The sequence below is a fragment of the Neopsephotus bourkii genome, unplaced genomic scaffold (assembly GCF_033783945.1).
Source record: "Neopsephotus bourkii isolate Nb327-2 ecotype Australia unplaced genomic scaffold, CSIRO-AGI_Nbou_v1 NB_547, whole genome shotgun sequence".
Lineage (NCBI taxonomy): Eukaryota > Metazoa > Chordata > Aves > Psittaciformes > Psittacidae > Neopsephotus > Neopsephotus bourkii.
In genome coordinates this window covers 143605-160036 of record NW_026901048.1, presented here as the reverse complement: position 1 = coordinate 160036, position 16432 = coordinate 143605, and the positions used below count along the sequence as shown (strand labels likewise).

Genomic DNA, 16432 nt, shown 5'->3' with positions numbered 1-16432 from the left:
CTTTTGTGAGTTTGTGTTGTTTTCTTTGCTGCCATCTCGTGTAACTTGGCTGGGTGAGAAGGAATGGCTGTTTCTTGTGGACTTGGAATCAGGCAGTGGAAGACCCCAGCTGACTGGCTTTTGTGGTGAGCAGGCAGGCATTTTGTCCAGCCTGGAAGCTGGGTTTGGGAGAAACTACTGTGATCAGGAAGCAAGACTTGGCCAATGCTGCCCTCCAGCTGGGCAGACCGTCCTCAGGCCAAAGGAGATGGCACAGTGGGGTGCTGTGCTTGCTTCACGTTTCAGACTCAGTGGTGGGTACTGGTGGAAGTAAGGTGCTGAATTAAGATGTGAATGCCTGTGAGCTCTAAAGATGACCCAGAAAAGGCTGCAGGAAAATAAGCAGAAATTGAAATGGTGACAGATGTTTGAAGGGGAGCTCCATACCACATACAGCATTTCTAGCAGAGAGGGAAAAGTCACGAGGGCATTCAGTCTCCTGCAAAGGCCAAAGGCCTCTCCTGAGAGACAGTTGAGGAAAAACTTGTGTCAAAACTATAGTGTAAGCAGAAAGTTTTCAGCCAGCCCCTTCATTTAAGGGCCAAAATTTGTTCTTGTGCAGCTGTGTTATAAATCCAGAGCATCTCCAGCCAACAAATTGTTGTTGCACTGCTGAGGACCTCCTCCTTGTAGCTGTGCCCTTAGTGGGAAGCTTTCCTGGAAGGATGTGTGTAAGGTGGCCCAAGGGCACCCAGCAGCCCAGCTGCAAAGCTCCTCCTGGGCAAGGGCAGGAGAGGATGGAGAAAGATGCAGGTGGGAATCCTCTTACATGGGCACACACACTCAGTGTATATGGAGCACAAAACAGAGATTTGTTTTAAGGGTGTTTTACTGTAAACAATCCACTGTGACTTTTTTTTTTTAATCCATTATTACTTTCAGTTTATCATTTCATAACTTGTAATTTTATCAGAGGAACAAAAAGGTTGTTTGTCAGTTATTTCCTTTTTTTCTCATATTTTCCTATATGCAATCCAAAGTGAACTTCAGGTTTTTGGTGATAACTCTGTACACTTCTTAAGAGTATTTCTAACAGCACATTTCAGTACAACTAAACTACAGCTGGTACACACTGAAACATGACCACTAAATAAAGTGCTTTTATGGAGAAAGTGTGTTTTATTTTTGTCCCCTACCCAAAGCATAGCTTTCTGATGGCAAAGACAAAAGAGAAGTTGAGTATTTACAGTGTCATGATTACATTTAATCCCTTAAGGAAGCCAGGGACTATTCAGCCATGCAGATATACTTATTGCCACTGTGCTAATCAGCAGGCTCTTTCTCAGAGGAGTACCATACTACACAGTCAAGAAGGGCAACCAGACTACCTGCCTTAACTGCTACCATTGAACATTTAGAAAAGCAATGCTGGCATTAAGTGGTTTCCTCCCAGAATGCCTGTCTCTTGCTTGTTCTTTACACAGCAGCCCCCACCAACAGGAGCAGCTGTAGGTGCAGATCAGAGTGCAGGAAGGCACCACATGCATTAGTATTACAGTTCAGCTGTCCCCAAGGGAAAGCTCAAGCACAGCCGCACAGAAGTAAGTAGCAAGTGACGCCATGCAGGAAGTGCCAGCAGAAGTGAACTGGGGTTTCAGACTGCCTCTGCATACACTATTGCTAGGTATAACCTATCTGTGGCTCTCACTCCTGCACCTCCACTGAGCCCTTACTAAAACCATAAGATGATTGGGAAGGTAATGCAGCTTCCTTGGCAAGACAGGATTGCTTTAAGGGAAGGATCACAGAGGGTGAAAGCAGGAAACCAAAGTGCTCATAAGTTTAAAAGAAACAAATTTGCCTTCAGGTGCTGGGATCACTGGTGATAAGGCAGGAAAGCTAAATGGGATGGAGTGAACACAATGAAAGCAAATACACAGTTTTTATTTCTGCATTAGGAAGGCTCCATAACCATCTGATAAAATTGGCACAATTTTGATAGGGTGGATAAAAATGTCAGGGTTTTCATTCTCAACACAGCAGGATGTCCCACTCAGAAGCAGTTGTTTGTCAAGGTTTCTTCACAGCTGACCAGTGCTATGAACATGTGACAGGGTGATGTTTGCTACTGAGAAGAAACACCACAAGTTAGTGCTAAGGGAGATACTTCAAAAACATGGTCAAGCAGCCAGTAGGATCCCTTATCCCAGCACCATGAGGCAGCAGTGAGGTGGATCTAGAATTTAATTTTATAGCTATATTTATACATAGCTCTATTTCATTCTTGTAGGCTGGCCACATAGCTCTATAAACTCCTGTTTTGTACCTACACTTGCTCTGGATATAGCCAAGACTGCTCTGAAGAACTTCACTGCAGCAAGGGCTAGCTTTTTCTGTGGCAGCCCAAACCTACTGTACTATAGCCACAGCTGGCGTTTTCCTTTGGCATCCTCACCTGCCTTTGAAAGCTCTGCCTTAGCCATCAGCCCTGTCTGCAGGGAAAAGCTAATATGCCCGCATGGTCCCTAGAGGTCCCTCTGGAACAACGGGAGATACGCCTTCTTTGCAGACTGCTTCTATGAATGACAGAGTTTCTCCTGGAGCATCTCACCACCAGGTTTCAATGGGTGAGTCTGAAGAAAGCATCCCCTAAACTAACTGGGAAAAAAGAGGAACAGCAGGATTCATGGTGCTTCTCCTCACCATGTTCCCAGCTCCAGCTGGGTGCTGCAGGCCTCCGTCCTGCTGCACAGAGGACCCCACACCATACTCTCCATCCATACCTGCCTGCACTAGTCGTGGGTCCAAGACACGATGTGGGTTTGGCTTTAAATTCTGATTATGGACAAAATTACTTAACATTACACAAGGACAATTCAGGTGAAGCAGAGTCTTTTGTACATGCACCACTTCCCCTAAGTGGAGGAAGGCAGGAAAAGTTCAGTGAAAGACGAGATAAGGCTGTAATAGGATTTCTCATCATCTGTCAGTCCTGCATTGCCTGGTCTGATCACCACAGCTACGTGAGTATCCGCTTCCTCGGCTGCGTTGGCTTCTGAAACAGAAGTGGGGAGAGTAATGAGATGTGTTTACTGAGCTTTCCACCTGAAGGTCATCATGGTTTGAAGATGCCCCAGAATACTGAAGTGCTTTTAAAGGCTGAGACTGAGAGAGCAGCATTTGCACTGCAAGGCTCTAGAGAAGAACCAGCTCCCAGCTGACCCGCTGTGATGACTGTAGCTGTTGTGTAATGTGAGTGGACTGGAGCTGGCTGCCTTGTGATGGCAGCGGATGGCTGTCCAAGGCACCGCGCGGGCAGCACACACCAGCAGCTCAGTTGCTGTCATGAAGAAGCTAGGCCATGGCATTAGTGAGTCCCAACACCTTCACCCCCCCCTGCTGGGGGCCACTTTTCACAAGCCTCCTGCAGTCCCTGAGCACAGCAAGAGGCCGCAGGAGGACAATATAGGGAAAGGGAGATAAGTGCAGCTCCCTCCAGCTCTGCTGGAGGCTGGGGAGGAGATAAGGGCTAACTCCTGGGGGTGGATCTGGCTTAGACTGAGATAACAACCCAGTGCCATCTGTGCCAGAAAGATCTTTCCAGCAAAGGCAGGAACTTAAATTAAGTTCCTGAGCTTTGTTTTCCAGGGGTCAAGTCCTAGTGACCAGGAACAATGTTTTCCTGCTGCTGAACACAACCTAATGTGGCGCTAAGAACCACTCTGTTCCCTAGAGTACAGGTAATGAAAACCACTGACCCTGCTTGTAAGTGGGGCATGCCAACTGCTTCAGCAAATGCTCTGCTTTAACACTGACTCCTTGTTTGCTGGTGAAAGGGCAGGTTTTCTGCTTGACCTATTTTCTCTCAGTGCAGCACTGCTCAGATACCCCACTGCTGTGCGAAAGCCTGGATGTGTAAGGAAGGAGCATGGCAGCAGCTATGGGGATGCCAGTGAAGCAAGGTGGCCTGCAGCACTTCTGGGGAGCTTGTGACAAGTCTGGAGAACAGTAGGACTGTCAGGACACCTACCTCGAGGGACATCGGTCAGGAAGAGGATATTGTTGGTGGCGCACCCAATACTGGCAGCAATCCTTCTGTAGCTCTCACTTTCCACCTTGGGGCCTATTTTGGTATCAAAGTGGCCGTCAAAGAGCTGAAAGAGAGAAAAGCAAAGGCACTTGCTGAGTGCCACCTGAAGAGCAGGGCTAAACCTCACTCCTGAGATGTCCCCTTTCCTTTCATCCACAGTAAGAGGGGGTGATGCAGCATACTGAACTGGCTGAACTCCTGCAGGTCAAACCCACTGCCCCACGTTACTGTACCAGGAAGTTATCCATGCAGTGTTAGAGCAAGGGAAGTGCCCTGCAGAGGGAGAAGCTGTAAGGAAGGTGATAAAGTTATCTACCTCTAGAATATCACCTTCTGTAGAATAGCCGAACAGAAGCTTCTGGGCTTCAATGCTGCCTGAGGAGTAGATATAGACCTTCATCCCAGCTTCCCGCCACTTCCGGATAGCTGGAACCACGTCCTCGAAGATTCTGGAGCAAAACAGGGCAGGAGGTAAGGGTAAACCCAGAGGTACCCAGAGGGATACCTTTATCCAATTGCCCTGATAAATGTCCTATTAGTTTGTAAAGGGACTTCATTCTCAACCTGCTCAAGACTCCTGCAGCTGGGGAGTGTATTTCAAGCAGCAGGTGAAATAGTCCTAGCTCCAGCCAACTGAGCAGCTCATTGACTGTTATGCAGACAGCAGCTCTGATGAGCCATTTCAGACATTTGGCAGGAGCTTCTCCAGCTCCTTCAATTTATAGAGGGGAGTAAAGGTTGGGGGTAATGGTATCCCACTGCTTTTCTCTGCAAGGGAGGAATAAGGTGGGGAGACAAGAGAAAACAGGCTCTTGTATCTTGAGCCCCACCTGCCTGAAAGCTACAAAGGCTTCCTGTTGGTAAGAACTATGGCCATAAGCTGCATCCATATGGGACAAACCTGACTCACAGATTCAGGCTCTGTCCACGCATAGGGAGGAGCTGAGAGAAGGTTGCAGCAGAGGAGCTAAACTGAGTGGCACTGTATGAACTGTTTGAATGCAAACAACAGCTTCAGAAAGGAGTATCCCCCTAAGAGACTGAGAACAGAGCTGTTCTATTCAGCAGCTCGGTCAAGTTGTACAGTACTAGGCCAGATGTGTCCCTGCCTTAACTGCACTGTAAAGGGCGAAAAAGCTTCTGTTCAGTAGGCAGCAGCATCCTTCCCCTTATTCTTCCAGCCTTGCAGCATGCTGGGAAAGCAAGATACAAGTATAGCAATGGGCTGATAAGTCTCAAAAACGTGAGCTCCATCTAACTCCTGGGTAATAGCTGCCCAAAGACAAGGCCAGCAGTAGGGAGCAAAGCTGTAACAGAGGGAAGGACGACCAAATCCAAGGTAACTGTTGTGTAAATCTAATAGACATATCTGTTTCCTCCTACCCTTCTCATTTATAACATGAGACCTCTCCAGTGCTGCACTTACAGTATGTAAAAGCTCTTTGCATGCAAGGGACATTTACAAGATGACACATATACTGGGAGAAAGTGAAAGCTTGAGGATGCTCAAGAAGGACAAAGTAAAGCTGTCAGTAAGTCCCTCAGTAATAAACTTGATGTTTGAGAGGGAAAGGCCACAAACAGCCTTGGAATCATAGGGAGGGGGTTTGAGTTTGATATGGCAGAAGGATGAGGAGAGGAGCTGGAGCAGACATGATCCCCAGGGAACCATTTTCACCCCAGTCCGAATGGCAGCCTTTGTACCTGCATTGCACAGCTCCATGTGGCCACCTGGGGCCACTTTACTGCCCTAAAAAGAGGATCTGAGCACCTGAAGGAGGGCTCCCATTAGATGCAAAAGGAATGAGTTTTGCAGACATGTAGCAATCAGCTGGCCCTTTCTTTATCCTCAGTTTCTTGGCCATCTGCTCAGAGCCTTGTTATGTTATGTATTAAAAAAAAAAAGTTCTTTTTTTTCATAGTTATTTATCAAATGTCTCTGGTGTCAGCTGAAACTATCTGTTGTACAAACACCTGCAAAAACTCCCATCCAACCTCATGCCTTCATATGCTGAGTTCAGCACCTGGATTTCAGACACTGATGTGCCAGCTACAGTTGAGCAAGAAGGCAATTTTAAAGATCTCACTGCTTGGATGCTGCCAAGCAGCAAGGCTAGCTCCACAGTTTTTGGGCCACTGTAAGACAATTAGCCCAGCTGTTTAAAAGCCACCCAACAGGATGGCTGTCCCTCTCGACTTGCTTTTGGGTTTTGTTGCTTTCTCTTGTGGATGTTTACATTTTCTGTCAGCTTTTTCTTCTTCCTCATTGTTCCTTTGGCAAAACACTTTGTGAACTTCAGGGTTTGGTTTACTTCCTTAGGAACTTGAAACGGATAGTTTAACCAAGCATCTCTCAACCTAAGTAAGAAAGGCTTAACTCCAGTTGTCCCTACTTATGCACCCTTGTGATGTGGCTGAAACATAAAGAGGAACATGAAGATAAACAGAAGTGGAAAGGGAGGAAACACACAGGTAAAAGACAAAGCAGGAGGAAATAACAACGGGACCCAACCCTGCAGCCCTGGCTTTTTTAGGCTTGTTCCAAAATGTAAGTGCAATTCAGGGATATCACATGCAAGACGGAGAGCTGCAAGAAGGTCATACTTGTGCCTCATTCTCCTGCTCTACCAAGAGATCTCTGTATAGAAATACTGAGACATTTTCTGAATTCCTAAGGCAGAAGACAGTTGTCCCAGAGTAATATTCTGGTGGTTGTGGAAGCAGAATTGCCCATGTCATGCCCTCATTACCTTGTTCTGTTTCTGAGGCCCTATCTCCTTTACAGACACTGACCAGGTGGCTGGAAAACTGGCTGTTCCTCACCATGTACCTGCCATTTATTCCTTAAGGAGAAACATTCTCACCCACTTGTAATCTTCCCAGTAGGGACTGAGACAACTTGGTCAGTCCCAGGATTACTCTAAGCTTTTTGTTGCCTAAGATCCAAAGACTGGATTAGTGTTCATTGCATGATCAAGTTTTAAAAGAAGTGTCAAATGTGTTGGCTTCTCCACTGAGGTGGTAATTCTGTTAACAGATATCTAGCACAGATGCACCCCATTCCTGCCCCAGGGAGAAGATCACACAATTACTTACTCTCCTTTGACAAGCCCAGTTGCATAGGCTGCCCTCCACATGTGCCCCTGAAGCTGCTTCAGTGCCGTGGTCTTCCTGTCCATAGACATTTGCCAGTGCACGTTGTCTACAACTGCCTGGATGACCCGCTCCAGCTCCTCTTCCCCACTTCCGCTCTCCAAAGGGATTGGCACGGCTCCATCCAAGCTAGAGTCCTCCTGAGCCTGGAAATAATCCAGGATAAAAAGAGGTGAGGGAAGAGATGGAGCAGTCTCATCATCTCAGTTCAGGAAAGGGGTCTGACACCTGCATCAATGCACCTCTGTGCAGGACACGGCTTGAACTGCTCTTCACATGAAGGGTGACATTGTTTGAATGCTTCTCTCAATGGGCAACTCAGACTTCCATAATGTCTAGAAATACTTGCTTGGACTGTACTTTCCAAACCCAACAATTAGCACTACTGTAGCTGTATTATTGCAAGTAATAATAAGAATTATACTTGCTTAAGTATTTGATTACTGAAATTAAGGCAAAGAAGCAAACGTATCTGTTGGCTTCAGACAGCCTCTGATCTCAAATTGATGCCATGTCCCTGTACAGAGGCAGAATATGTTGTCCTGTGCAGGACAAGTACTCTGTCATCCCTCCCTGCTGCTTCTTAACCAGGCATCTGAAAGCCACAGGCAGCAACTCAGCAAGAGAAGGGCACAGTGCAGGAACACAGCTGAAAAGCCCTGGTTTGATTCCCACTCTCAAAGGCTGTGGAGACCAAGGCAGGCATCTGAGCTGCTGCCTACCAAGCACCAGCCCTTCCCTAAGCACAACCCCAAAGTACAGACTCCTGTTGGGTGACTGGGGGAATCTGAGTGACCTGAAGTCTGAGGCATGCTGTGAAGCCCCATAAAGACACAGTACAGCTGTTACTGGACCTGTTTCCTCAGAAGTCCGACGTCCCGCTGGCACTCCTCCTCCTCCCAGTGAGCACGCAGATACTCCTTCACGTTGTCCTTGATGTAAGGGAACAAGGTCTCCTGGCAGCACACAAGAAAAACAGGCAGCGCCTTTAACCTGGCAAAGGTAAGGATGACTTGCTTTTGAGGCAACTGTTTGCACATGCTGGTGTGTATGGTTACTTTTCCCTGCATTAGCTTCCACTACAGTACTGCAGCTTGTGAAGCTGCCTGCCAAGGGTGTCTGCTCATTGCAGGCAAGAGCCAGCCTTAAGCAAAGATTAGTGCAGGTGGATTTCTTGCACAAACGCTTATGCAGCTGTAGCTTTTACACCCCAGAATGGAAAGATGGGTGACAACTTTTCCTGGGCTTGCCCAAAACATGTCTTAAATAGGCAGACACAACTCCCAAGCTCCCATCAGCTGAGGAGTACAAGGCTGGCTGTGTGTATACTCTGTAACTTGTATTACAGTACTCTTAATGGGGCATTTGTCCTAACAAAGGTTGCTCTGAAAACATGTCTCAACTTCTCACAAGGGTTAGAGGACCTTTTCCAAAGGAAAAATCTAGTCCAGTGACACTGAGCTCTATAGGACACTCTTGTAAATGAAATGAAATGGGGTTAGGGAAAAGTGCCACAGGAGAATTACAGACCTTCCTGGAGATCCCCAGAGCACCCAGAAATAACTACAAATTGCTCTCATTAGTAGTGTTTCACAACTGAGAAGCCACGATGGCATCTCTTGGTGTGGGGAGAGCCTCAGGACAAGGGGAGGGGCTGGGAGCTCTTTCCTTTGGGTACAGAACAGAGCTTTTCCTAAGCGGGAAAAGTCTGGGATGGGCAGGAGATGGGAGGAAACTAACCTGAGCTCACCTCTCCTCAGAAAATGATCAGGGATGTCTTTCTCCTCACTGTATGTCAGCTTTCGACTTGTTACTGAATTAAGAAAATGGTGGTGCTGAGAGTATCATGTGGTGGCAGAACTGCAGGATTTCCTATTACTCTAATGCTGTGTTTTCCATGCTGTATATTTAAAAACTAATGTAAATTTAGGAGAAAGGAAAATCTCTTAAATGCCTGGAGAATGACCACAGCTCTGCAATATCCCCAGTTATTCCCTCACTTTCTTTACTTGAACTTAGTTGCTTTCAAACTACTTTTTAAATCACGGAGGGCTCTTCAGTGATATCCAGCCCCAGCTGTGGCTGCCTCAACACAGCTTGGGGGGATGAAGGAACAGCCCTAAGCAAGCACAGCCTGACACCCCCCCCAAGCCTTTGCATCTGCTCACAGCAATGTTACAACCAGTATATGAAGGGTTGTATTTTCGCTATCAGTAGAACTGTAGGCAGGACACTGTGATGAGTGCTCGCAGGATTTCAAGCAACATGCAAAGTTCAAACACAGTCTGCTCTTTTACACGAGATCCAGCAAATCCCAAGGGATGCTGTTTATCACGTTACATCTCTCGCCTGAAATCTCTTCTCTGCCAGAGGGGACCCAGCAAAAGAGAAAACTAGGGGCCATCAAATAATCTCCTTCCTGCTATCTTTTCTCAGTCCATCCATCAACTGGCTCATTCCATTTCCCTACTTTGCATATTCAATAATTCTGACACTAAAGAAAGGATTAAATAAAATCCTTTAATACTAAGGAATGCCTGCAAAACCAGCAGTGGAACTTTTAAAGGGAAATAGAAATTGTGGAGGTTAACTGAAAGTCCAAGTGAAATAACTTGTTTTGAGCATCTTCAGGATACCCAGCAAACTGAGTTTTATTGAGAACTATAACTCATTTGGCTTTCCTGCAACAGAAGGACTTTGGGTAGGAAACCATCTCAGGCATATTGCATGTATCAGCACAACAGCAAAATGGATTCAAGGTGGATATACGTAAACAACTCTGTGGCTCCATTAGATGTCTAGTAGGAAATCTGAGCTGTTCAAACTTTAAATTAAAAGATATTGAAGGAAGGAGACCGCTGTAATGCCATCTAGACCTGAAGTTTCAAGAGCACTGGAAGAACATGGACAGGAAAGATGTAGGTCATGTTGTTCATCTGTTAAACTGTTAGCACAAACACCTCGAAAACCTGGCAAAAGCCTACACCCCTCTGTGGCATTACGTGGGTCAAAAGAACCTTCCATGAACTACCAGCAAAAAAAGATCCATCAAAAGCTGTAATGTCTCATGAGAAATACAGGGTTATGGCTGCCGCAGGGATAATGCCCTTTAGTGTCTTAAATACGAGCAAATTGCTCCCTCCTGTGAAGCAGATGAGCCTGGTTGGAGACCAGAGCACCTTGGAGAGGAGGGACCTGCAGCTGTTGGAGAACTGAATTTCAATTGCACGTTTACAGCGTTTGTCCTGATGCCTCCTGCTGGCCTCGCAGGCTTCCAGGCCCCCTGGCTTCTGCACCTCATCCAGCATTTTCAATAGTCTCAAGCCTTCTCCTAGACAGAGGAAGCCAGTCACACATGCCGTAAGCACAATCCTCCTCACGTGCACCTGATGCCGGGCTATCCTCCCCCTGTGCTGGGCCTGTGCATGTGGGAGGAAGGACACACATCTGTGGTGACACTAGAGGGATGTGACTGTACCACGCTTCTGAAGGGAAAAGGCAGCGGATGGATAACCAGACAGTACTTCAGGCTCTCCGCAAGCTCCGGTGAGGTGCTGCAGCTCCAGACATCAGAGCAAGTGATGCTCTAGGGCTTTTTGTAAGTGAGGCTGAGAGCACTCTGACTGCTCTATATCCACCAATACCACCTCCCCTCCCCCCCATTTGCTAAACGGAGCAGTCCCGTTTCCCTGCCCCCAGAAGAGGCATGCGATGGGTATAACGAGACGCATTTTCTCATTGAGCATTATTCAGAAAACACTGAAACCGTGTCACGGCTTTACGCTTTTGTAGTGCGCTCAGGCCTGCCTTCCACAGCCCCCGGGGAGGCTTCTCCCCGCTGCGGGGGGCCGTGAACGGCACAGTAACCAGGGCCGCTGCCTCCCGCGCCGCCGGGTCTCACCTGGACGAAGGCGATGGGGGTGGTGGTGCCCTCGATGTCCAGCAGGATGGCGCGCACCTCCGCCGGCACCGGCAGCACACCCATGGCGGCCGTGGCAGCGGCAGCACGTGGGGCGTACCGGGGATGCGCGGCGGCTGCCGGCGCCCCGCCCCGCGGCTGCGCGGGGGGCCGGGCCGTACCAGGCCGTGCCAAGCCGACCCGCCGCGGACCGTGAAAGGAGAGCGAGGCGACAGCGGGACCACAGCGGCAGGGAGTGCTCCGCCCTCGGAGCGCCCGCCCCGCCGCCTTCTGAACGGGCTTGCTGGGTTGCACGTTACCCCTATCACCACCTTCCAGCCCCGGAGCCCGTCTGATCCAGCCCCTGGGCCGCCTAAGCAGCGACCCCCGCCTCGACCCAGAGGAGCCTGGAGCAGCAGAGGGGCAAGGCGGGTGTTGGCGGCTGCACGCCGCGCTCCGCGCCCCACGGCAGGCAAGGCTGTATCGGCGCCACGCCCGGAGCTGCCGGTGATGCGTGGGGGGTCCAGGCCGCCCGATGGCGGGTGGGTGTTGCAGCTCCACCGGAAGCCGCCAGAGGCGCTGCGGCGCCGGAGGAGAGGGAAGCGCTGATTGGCTGCTGGGGCGCCTATATAAAGACGGCGCAGGCGGCGCCGGGATCTTTTCCGCCGCCATTTTCTGTTGCGTGCGGGTCTGCGCTATCTCCGCCGCCCGCCCGAGCAGCTCCGCCGCTGTCGCCCCGCCATGGAGGACACGACCGAGATGAGCAGCGGCCAGGAGGAGTTCGCCGAGGGCTCCAAGATCAACGCGAGCAAGAACCAGCAGGATGACGGGTAAGGCTGGGGGGAGGGGGGGCTCGCGTCTCTTATTTCCCTCCCCCGCCCTCCTGGACCTCGCGGGGTGGGGGCTGGGGGGCGGGAGATGGCTTGAGGGAGCTGGGGGGTGGGGGGCGAAGCGGGGCGGGGCCTCCCTCTTCCCACGCCAATGGCCGCGCCCGCCTTTGTGTCCTGAGCGTCTGACCCAGTTTCCGTGAGGCAAGGAGGGGGGGCTGCCAATCAGGGTGTGTGACGTCACTGCCAGCCTATGGGGGCGTGCGCTTCTGGCGGGATCGGGGAGGGGAGGGACGCGTAGATCCGGCCCACGTGTAACGGCGCGGCAGGGCCCGAGCGGCCGCTACGGCCCTGAGCCGCTTGCGGTGCCTGATGCCGCAAAGGCATCCGGGTCGCCTTTGGCTTGCGGCGGCCACGAGTCGACTTGCTCCATATTGGGGTTTGCACCCAGCTGTGTGTGTGCGTACACATGTGTGTTTATGTGTATGTATTTCCTGCGTTTCAGGAAAATGTTTATTGGAGGCCTTAGCTGGGACACGAGCAAGAAAGACTTGACAGAGTATCTTTCTCGTTTTGGCGAGGTTGTGGATTGTACGATTAAAACGGACCCTGTCACTGGAAGGTCGAGGGGATTTGGGTTTGTGCTCTTCAAGGACGCTGCCAGTGTGGAGAAGGTGGGTGTATTTATTGTGTATCGATGGCACACAGCATGTCTCTGTCACTGTAGTGATCTGACTCTTGTCTCCTTGTGTGTTGCTTAGGTGTTGGAACTGAAGGAACACAAACTGGATGGGAAGTTAATAGACCCAAAAAGAGCAAAAGCCTTAAAAGGGAAGGAGCCACCAAAAAAAGTTTTCGTTGGTGGGTTGAGCCCAGAGACATCTGAAGAACAGATAAAGGAGTACTTTGGTGCTTTTGGCGAGGTATGGTATAACGACATAAAATATAAGAACAGTTCTGGTTTTTAAGTGCAGTTGTTTGAGACAGAAGGATTTATGACAAAGGAGTTGGCTTAGGCTTACATAGAGCTAGGGTTTGTTGAAACTATATGCACGTTAATGATTCCATAGTGTTGTGGTGGGCTGATTCAAAGCTGTCAGCATAACCCCTGGACTGCCAAATGGTTGTGGTAGCATAAAAAGTTGCTTACCGATTTCATGCATTACTGACTTTTGATTTCAGATTGAAAATATTGAGCTTCCCATGGACACAAAGACAAATGAAAGGAGAGGCTTCTGTTTTATCACGTACACAGATGAAGAGCCCGTAAAGAAACTACTAGAGAGCAGATACCATCAGATTGGTTCAGGCAAGGTATGGGAGCTGTCATTCTTAGTATGTGAAATGTTACAGGCTTCCCTGAAAGCAACTTGCATAATGGTCTTTACATTCTTGGAGAGTTAAAGAATTTTTCTTTTTACAGTGTGAGATCAAAGTAGCACAGCCCAAAGAGGTGTACAGGCAACAGCAGCAGCAGCAGAAAGGAGGAAAGAGCAATACAGCTGGTGGACGAGGAGGTGGAAGGGGGCGTGGACGAGGTGAGTATTTTGGATGTTGAAATTAAGGTAAATCTGTAAGTGTGTGTACCAAAGTGTTTGTAGACAGTCCGGATTTCATGTTTAAACTCAATGTGGAAAGCAGCCTGTTAGTAAATGGTATTTTGGTGGTTGTGATTGTGGAAGCTCAAGAAACTCTTCTTGCTCTGTTTGCACTGAAGTGGTGAAGTTGCAAGCTAGATGTAGGGTGCTTTTATATACCCACAATTGACAGCATAGTTAAACGAATAATGGTTATCTTTTCATGTGAAGGGATGCACTGATAGTTGGCTTATGGGTGAGAAACCATGACCTGCTTGCTGAAGAGGAAGACAGTTGCTTTGCTGTGCCTTGCAAATAGATGAGAAGCAATCACTTGGTTTTTGTGTAGGTTAATACATCTCTTAAAGTCAAGCAGTCACAGCCAAACATGATGTAGTAGAGTTTGTCCTTTGATACAACTTGGTGTTAGGCAATTAAGGATCCAAAATGGATCCTTACAAGATCCTTACAAATTACAAGAAAAAGGTAGGAGCTGCTTGTAGTGTGTACCTTCGGTGTTCTGTTTTTGTTGGCTGTTCTATGAGCAGGACTATCTGCTGTCTGTCTCTAATGTTGTTGTGGGTGAAAAGATTTTACAGCCTATGTCATACCCAAATGAGACACCTCAGTTCTCCTTAGAAAATTATTTTTCTTGGGGGGAGAGTAAGAGGATTCTTCCAGATAGTAGTTTTGGCATAGAAAGATTGCCATAGAAAGCTGGATGAAGTGGCATAGCACAGAATGAAGTAGTAAGTTCTATCACTTCTAAATGTTATACTTTGTTTCAGGTCAGGGACAAAACTGGAATCAAGGATTTAATAACTACTATGATCAAGGATACGGGAACTACAATAATGCTTACAGTGATCAAACCTACAGTGGCTATGGAGGCTATGACTACTCCGGGTACAACTATCCCAATTATGGATATGGGCCAGGATACACAGATTACAGTGGTAAGTGGTTTTGATCTCATTTCAGATAATAGCATGCATTTTTAAACAGGTGCCTCTTCTAGTAACTTGCTCTGTTACACCTCTTACTAACATATGACTTTGAAGAGCAGCCCTCTTGACATACTGTATGGGAACGATCTCATTCAGAGTGTTGGCTGTTAATCCTTCTGTGGTGTTGTGTTTTTTTTCTCCCCGATATTATCTACAGGTCAGCAAAGCGCATATGGAAAGGTATCCCGTGGTGGCGGCAATCACCAAAACAACTACCAGCCGTACTGAAGCAGTGTTTAGTACTTGAGGAAACAGGTGTGTACATAAATGCAAGGTTTACACTGAGTATGTCTAATCTAATTTAAAGATCAATAGACAAATGAAGAGTAAAAAACTTGCATAGCATGACTTTAAGCTTTTTTTAACTTAAAAAAATACACTTTCTTTTTTAAAGCCAGCTTTGCCTACAGTGTCTATAGATCTTTAACTTTGTAAAAATGTGACTTATCTTCTCTAGTACTTCAGAAAAACATAAGAGTTTTTCTGTTTTTGCGTTGTGTACCAGGTGGTCTAGAGGAATAATTAAACTTATTAAAGTATTAACAGGTAAAGTACTGAAATGGGTACAACTTAAGGAAAACAAGAATGTTGTCTTCTAACTCTGACATTATACCTTGTTTGTACCCGCCAGCGGGAACTTCATTGCAGGCCGTGTGTCACCCTGACCACGTCTATCTCTGGGGTCGCACGTTGCAGGCAGAGCGCAAGGCATACACCAGAAAACGCTGTCCTGTGGTATGGTCTCTTCCAACTTCATGTACCAGCGTAAAGATTAAAGTGGAAAACTTCAGACTTTGGCTTCTTTTTTTAATCTTTTTGGAGATTAAGTGTCTTTAACTTAAATGGTTTTTTACAGGAGTTAAAGTACATAAATGCCTTTACAGCTTAATCATTTGGTCTTCTGTTTAGTGTTGTATTTCAATTGTGGAACCTCATTTTAAAGTGTGCATTCTTTAAGATTTAATGCTTGCTTTTTTCTTTTTATAGCTAATAGTGAAATCTGCAAACCAAAACGAACTTTTAAATCTGGAAAAACATTAAAGATCATATGCATGTGGACTGTTTGAACTAAATTGACCTGATTTGCATTTGCACAGCAGTCATTTAGATGGATAAATAATTGAAACCCTTTTGTCGCTGTTTACAGTGGGGGAAAAAAAAAACACAACAAGCTGATCCAGAGCCTGATTAATAAGCCTGAATTGGATATGTGTTGTCCTGGAGCAGCTTCCTAAATGGGCTTGGATGGCTGTATTTGGGAAGATAAATTACTTGATGGGTAACAAAACCTATTGCGTTACCTAAAGAAATATGTATATGATCTTTAACAGTGAAGAAAGGAATATATAGAAGACTTAAAGCAGTTCATGAAAATGGACCTTTTAACGATTTTTGTAGTAGCTTGCACAGATCTGACATACATTTTGTCTTAATTTTTAGGTAGAGATACTGCAACAAAGCCATCGTGCAGCGCATCGTGAGTGAATAGAGGGTGTTCTTCGTGAGAGGAAATGACTATTTTGTAAAAGACTTAGTGTCCGACACGCAACTGTGTCCAACTGTACATAGTGGCCAGCTAGTTTTCTTTTATGATTTTTACTTTCCTTTTGCCATTCATGTCATGACACAATGTGGGCTTGTGTTTATACAAACTTTTATTTGTATAATTTCATGTTAAAGGGTTCTCTAATAAATGCTTACTTAAGTGAGTGTGTAGTCTTGCTGTTGACTGTCAGCTTACAGTGCTATAAACTGTATTTGTATAGATGGGTAGATACCTTTCTGGAGATCATAAATGGCTCAAGACAAGAGTTACTCTATATACAGGTCAGTACAACCCACTCCTTTTCCTGACCTGTCTTAAGAAAACATAGTTCCCTTGAGTTAGCATGACTGGCAGC

General features: G+C 47.1%; 2 protein-coding genes across 4 annotated transcripts; one reads left to right on the top strand and one right to left on the bottom strand.

Annotated features, from left to right (window-relative positions):
* Positions 1-976: 976 nt before the first annotated feature.
* On the bottom strand, positions 977-11346 carry ENOPH1 (enolase-phosphatase 1). The gene is made up of 6 exons (XM_061350933.1): positions 11124-11346; positions 8077-8178; positions 7166-7368; positions 4386-4518; positions 4010-4133; positions 977-3034 (listed from the first exon to the last, which is right to left on the bottom strand). Exons 1-6 carry the CDS (start codon positions 11205-11207, stop codon positions 2895-2897), a joined length of 786 nt encoding a protein of 261 aa, XP_061206917.1. The 5' UTR covers positions 11208-11346; the 3' UTR covers positions 977-2894.
* Positions 11347-11750: 404 nt separating this feature from the next.
* On the top strand, positions 11751-16240 carry HNRNPDL (heterogeneous nuclear ribonucleoprotein D like). 3 transcript variants are annotated; one of them, XR_009725067.1, is made up of 9 exons: positions 11751-11950; positions 12453-12621; positions 12709-12870; positions 13130-13261; positions 13371-13485; positions 14313-14480; positions 14689-14786; positions 15163-15266; positions 15972-16240. XR_009725067.1 is itself a non-coding variant. In XM_061350926.1 (8 exons), the coding sequence occupies exons 1-7, from the start codon at positions 11862-11864 to the stop codon at positions 14757-14759; spliced, it is 906 nt and encodes a 301-aa protein (XP_061206910.1). In that variant the 5' UTR covers positions 11751-11861; the 3' UTR covers positions 14760-14786; positions 15163-16240. The 3 variants fall into 3 exon arrangements, 2 of the variants coding, with proteins under 2 accessions (XP_061206910.1, XP_061206911.1); XM_061350926.1 differs by having other exon boundaries at positions 15163-16240; XM_061350927.1 differs by lacking the exon at positions 15163-15266 and having other exon boundaries at positions 11755-11950.
* The last annotated feature ends 192 nt before the right edge of the window (positions 16241-16432 follow it).

What these genes read in the sequence shown, in the direction of transcription:
- ENOPH1 (XM_061350933.1), bottom strand. Translation starts at nt 11,207, where the DNA reads ATGGGTGTGCTGCCGGTGCCGGCGGAGGTGCGCGCCATCCTGCTGGAC. An exon ending in TCGGACTTCTGAGGAAACAG is followed by an intron (nt 7,369 to 8,076) that starts GTCCAGTAACAG and finishes GATTATTTCCAG; the next exon opens with GCTCAGGAGGACTCTAGCTT. An exon ending in CCTGACCGATGTCCCTCGAG is followed by an intron (nt 3,035 to 4,009) that starts GTAGGTGTCCTG and finishes CTTCTGTTTCAG; the next exon opens with AAGCCAACGCAGCCGAGGAA.
- HNRNPDL (XM_061350926.1), top strand. Translation starts at nt 11,862, where the DNA reads ATGGAGGACACGACCGAGATGAGCAGCGGCCAGGAGGAGTTCGCCGAG. An exon ending in ACGCTGCCAGTGTGGAGAAG is followed by an intron (nt 12,622 to 12,708) that starts GTGGGTGTATTT and finishes TGTGTTGCTTAG; the next exon opens with GTGTTGGAACTGAAGGAACA. An exon ending in ATCAGATTGGTTCAGGCAAG is followed by an intron (nt 13,262 to 13,370) that starts GTATGGGAGCTG and finishes TTCTTTTTACAG; the next exon opens with TGTGAGATCAAAGTAGCACA.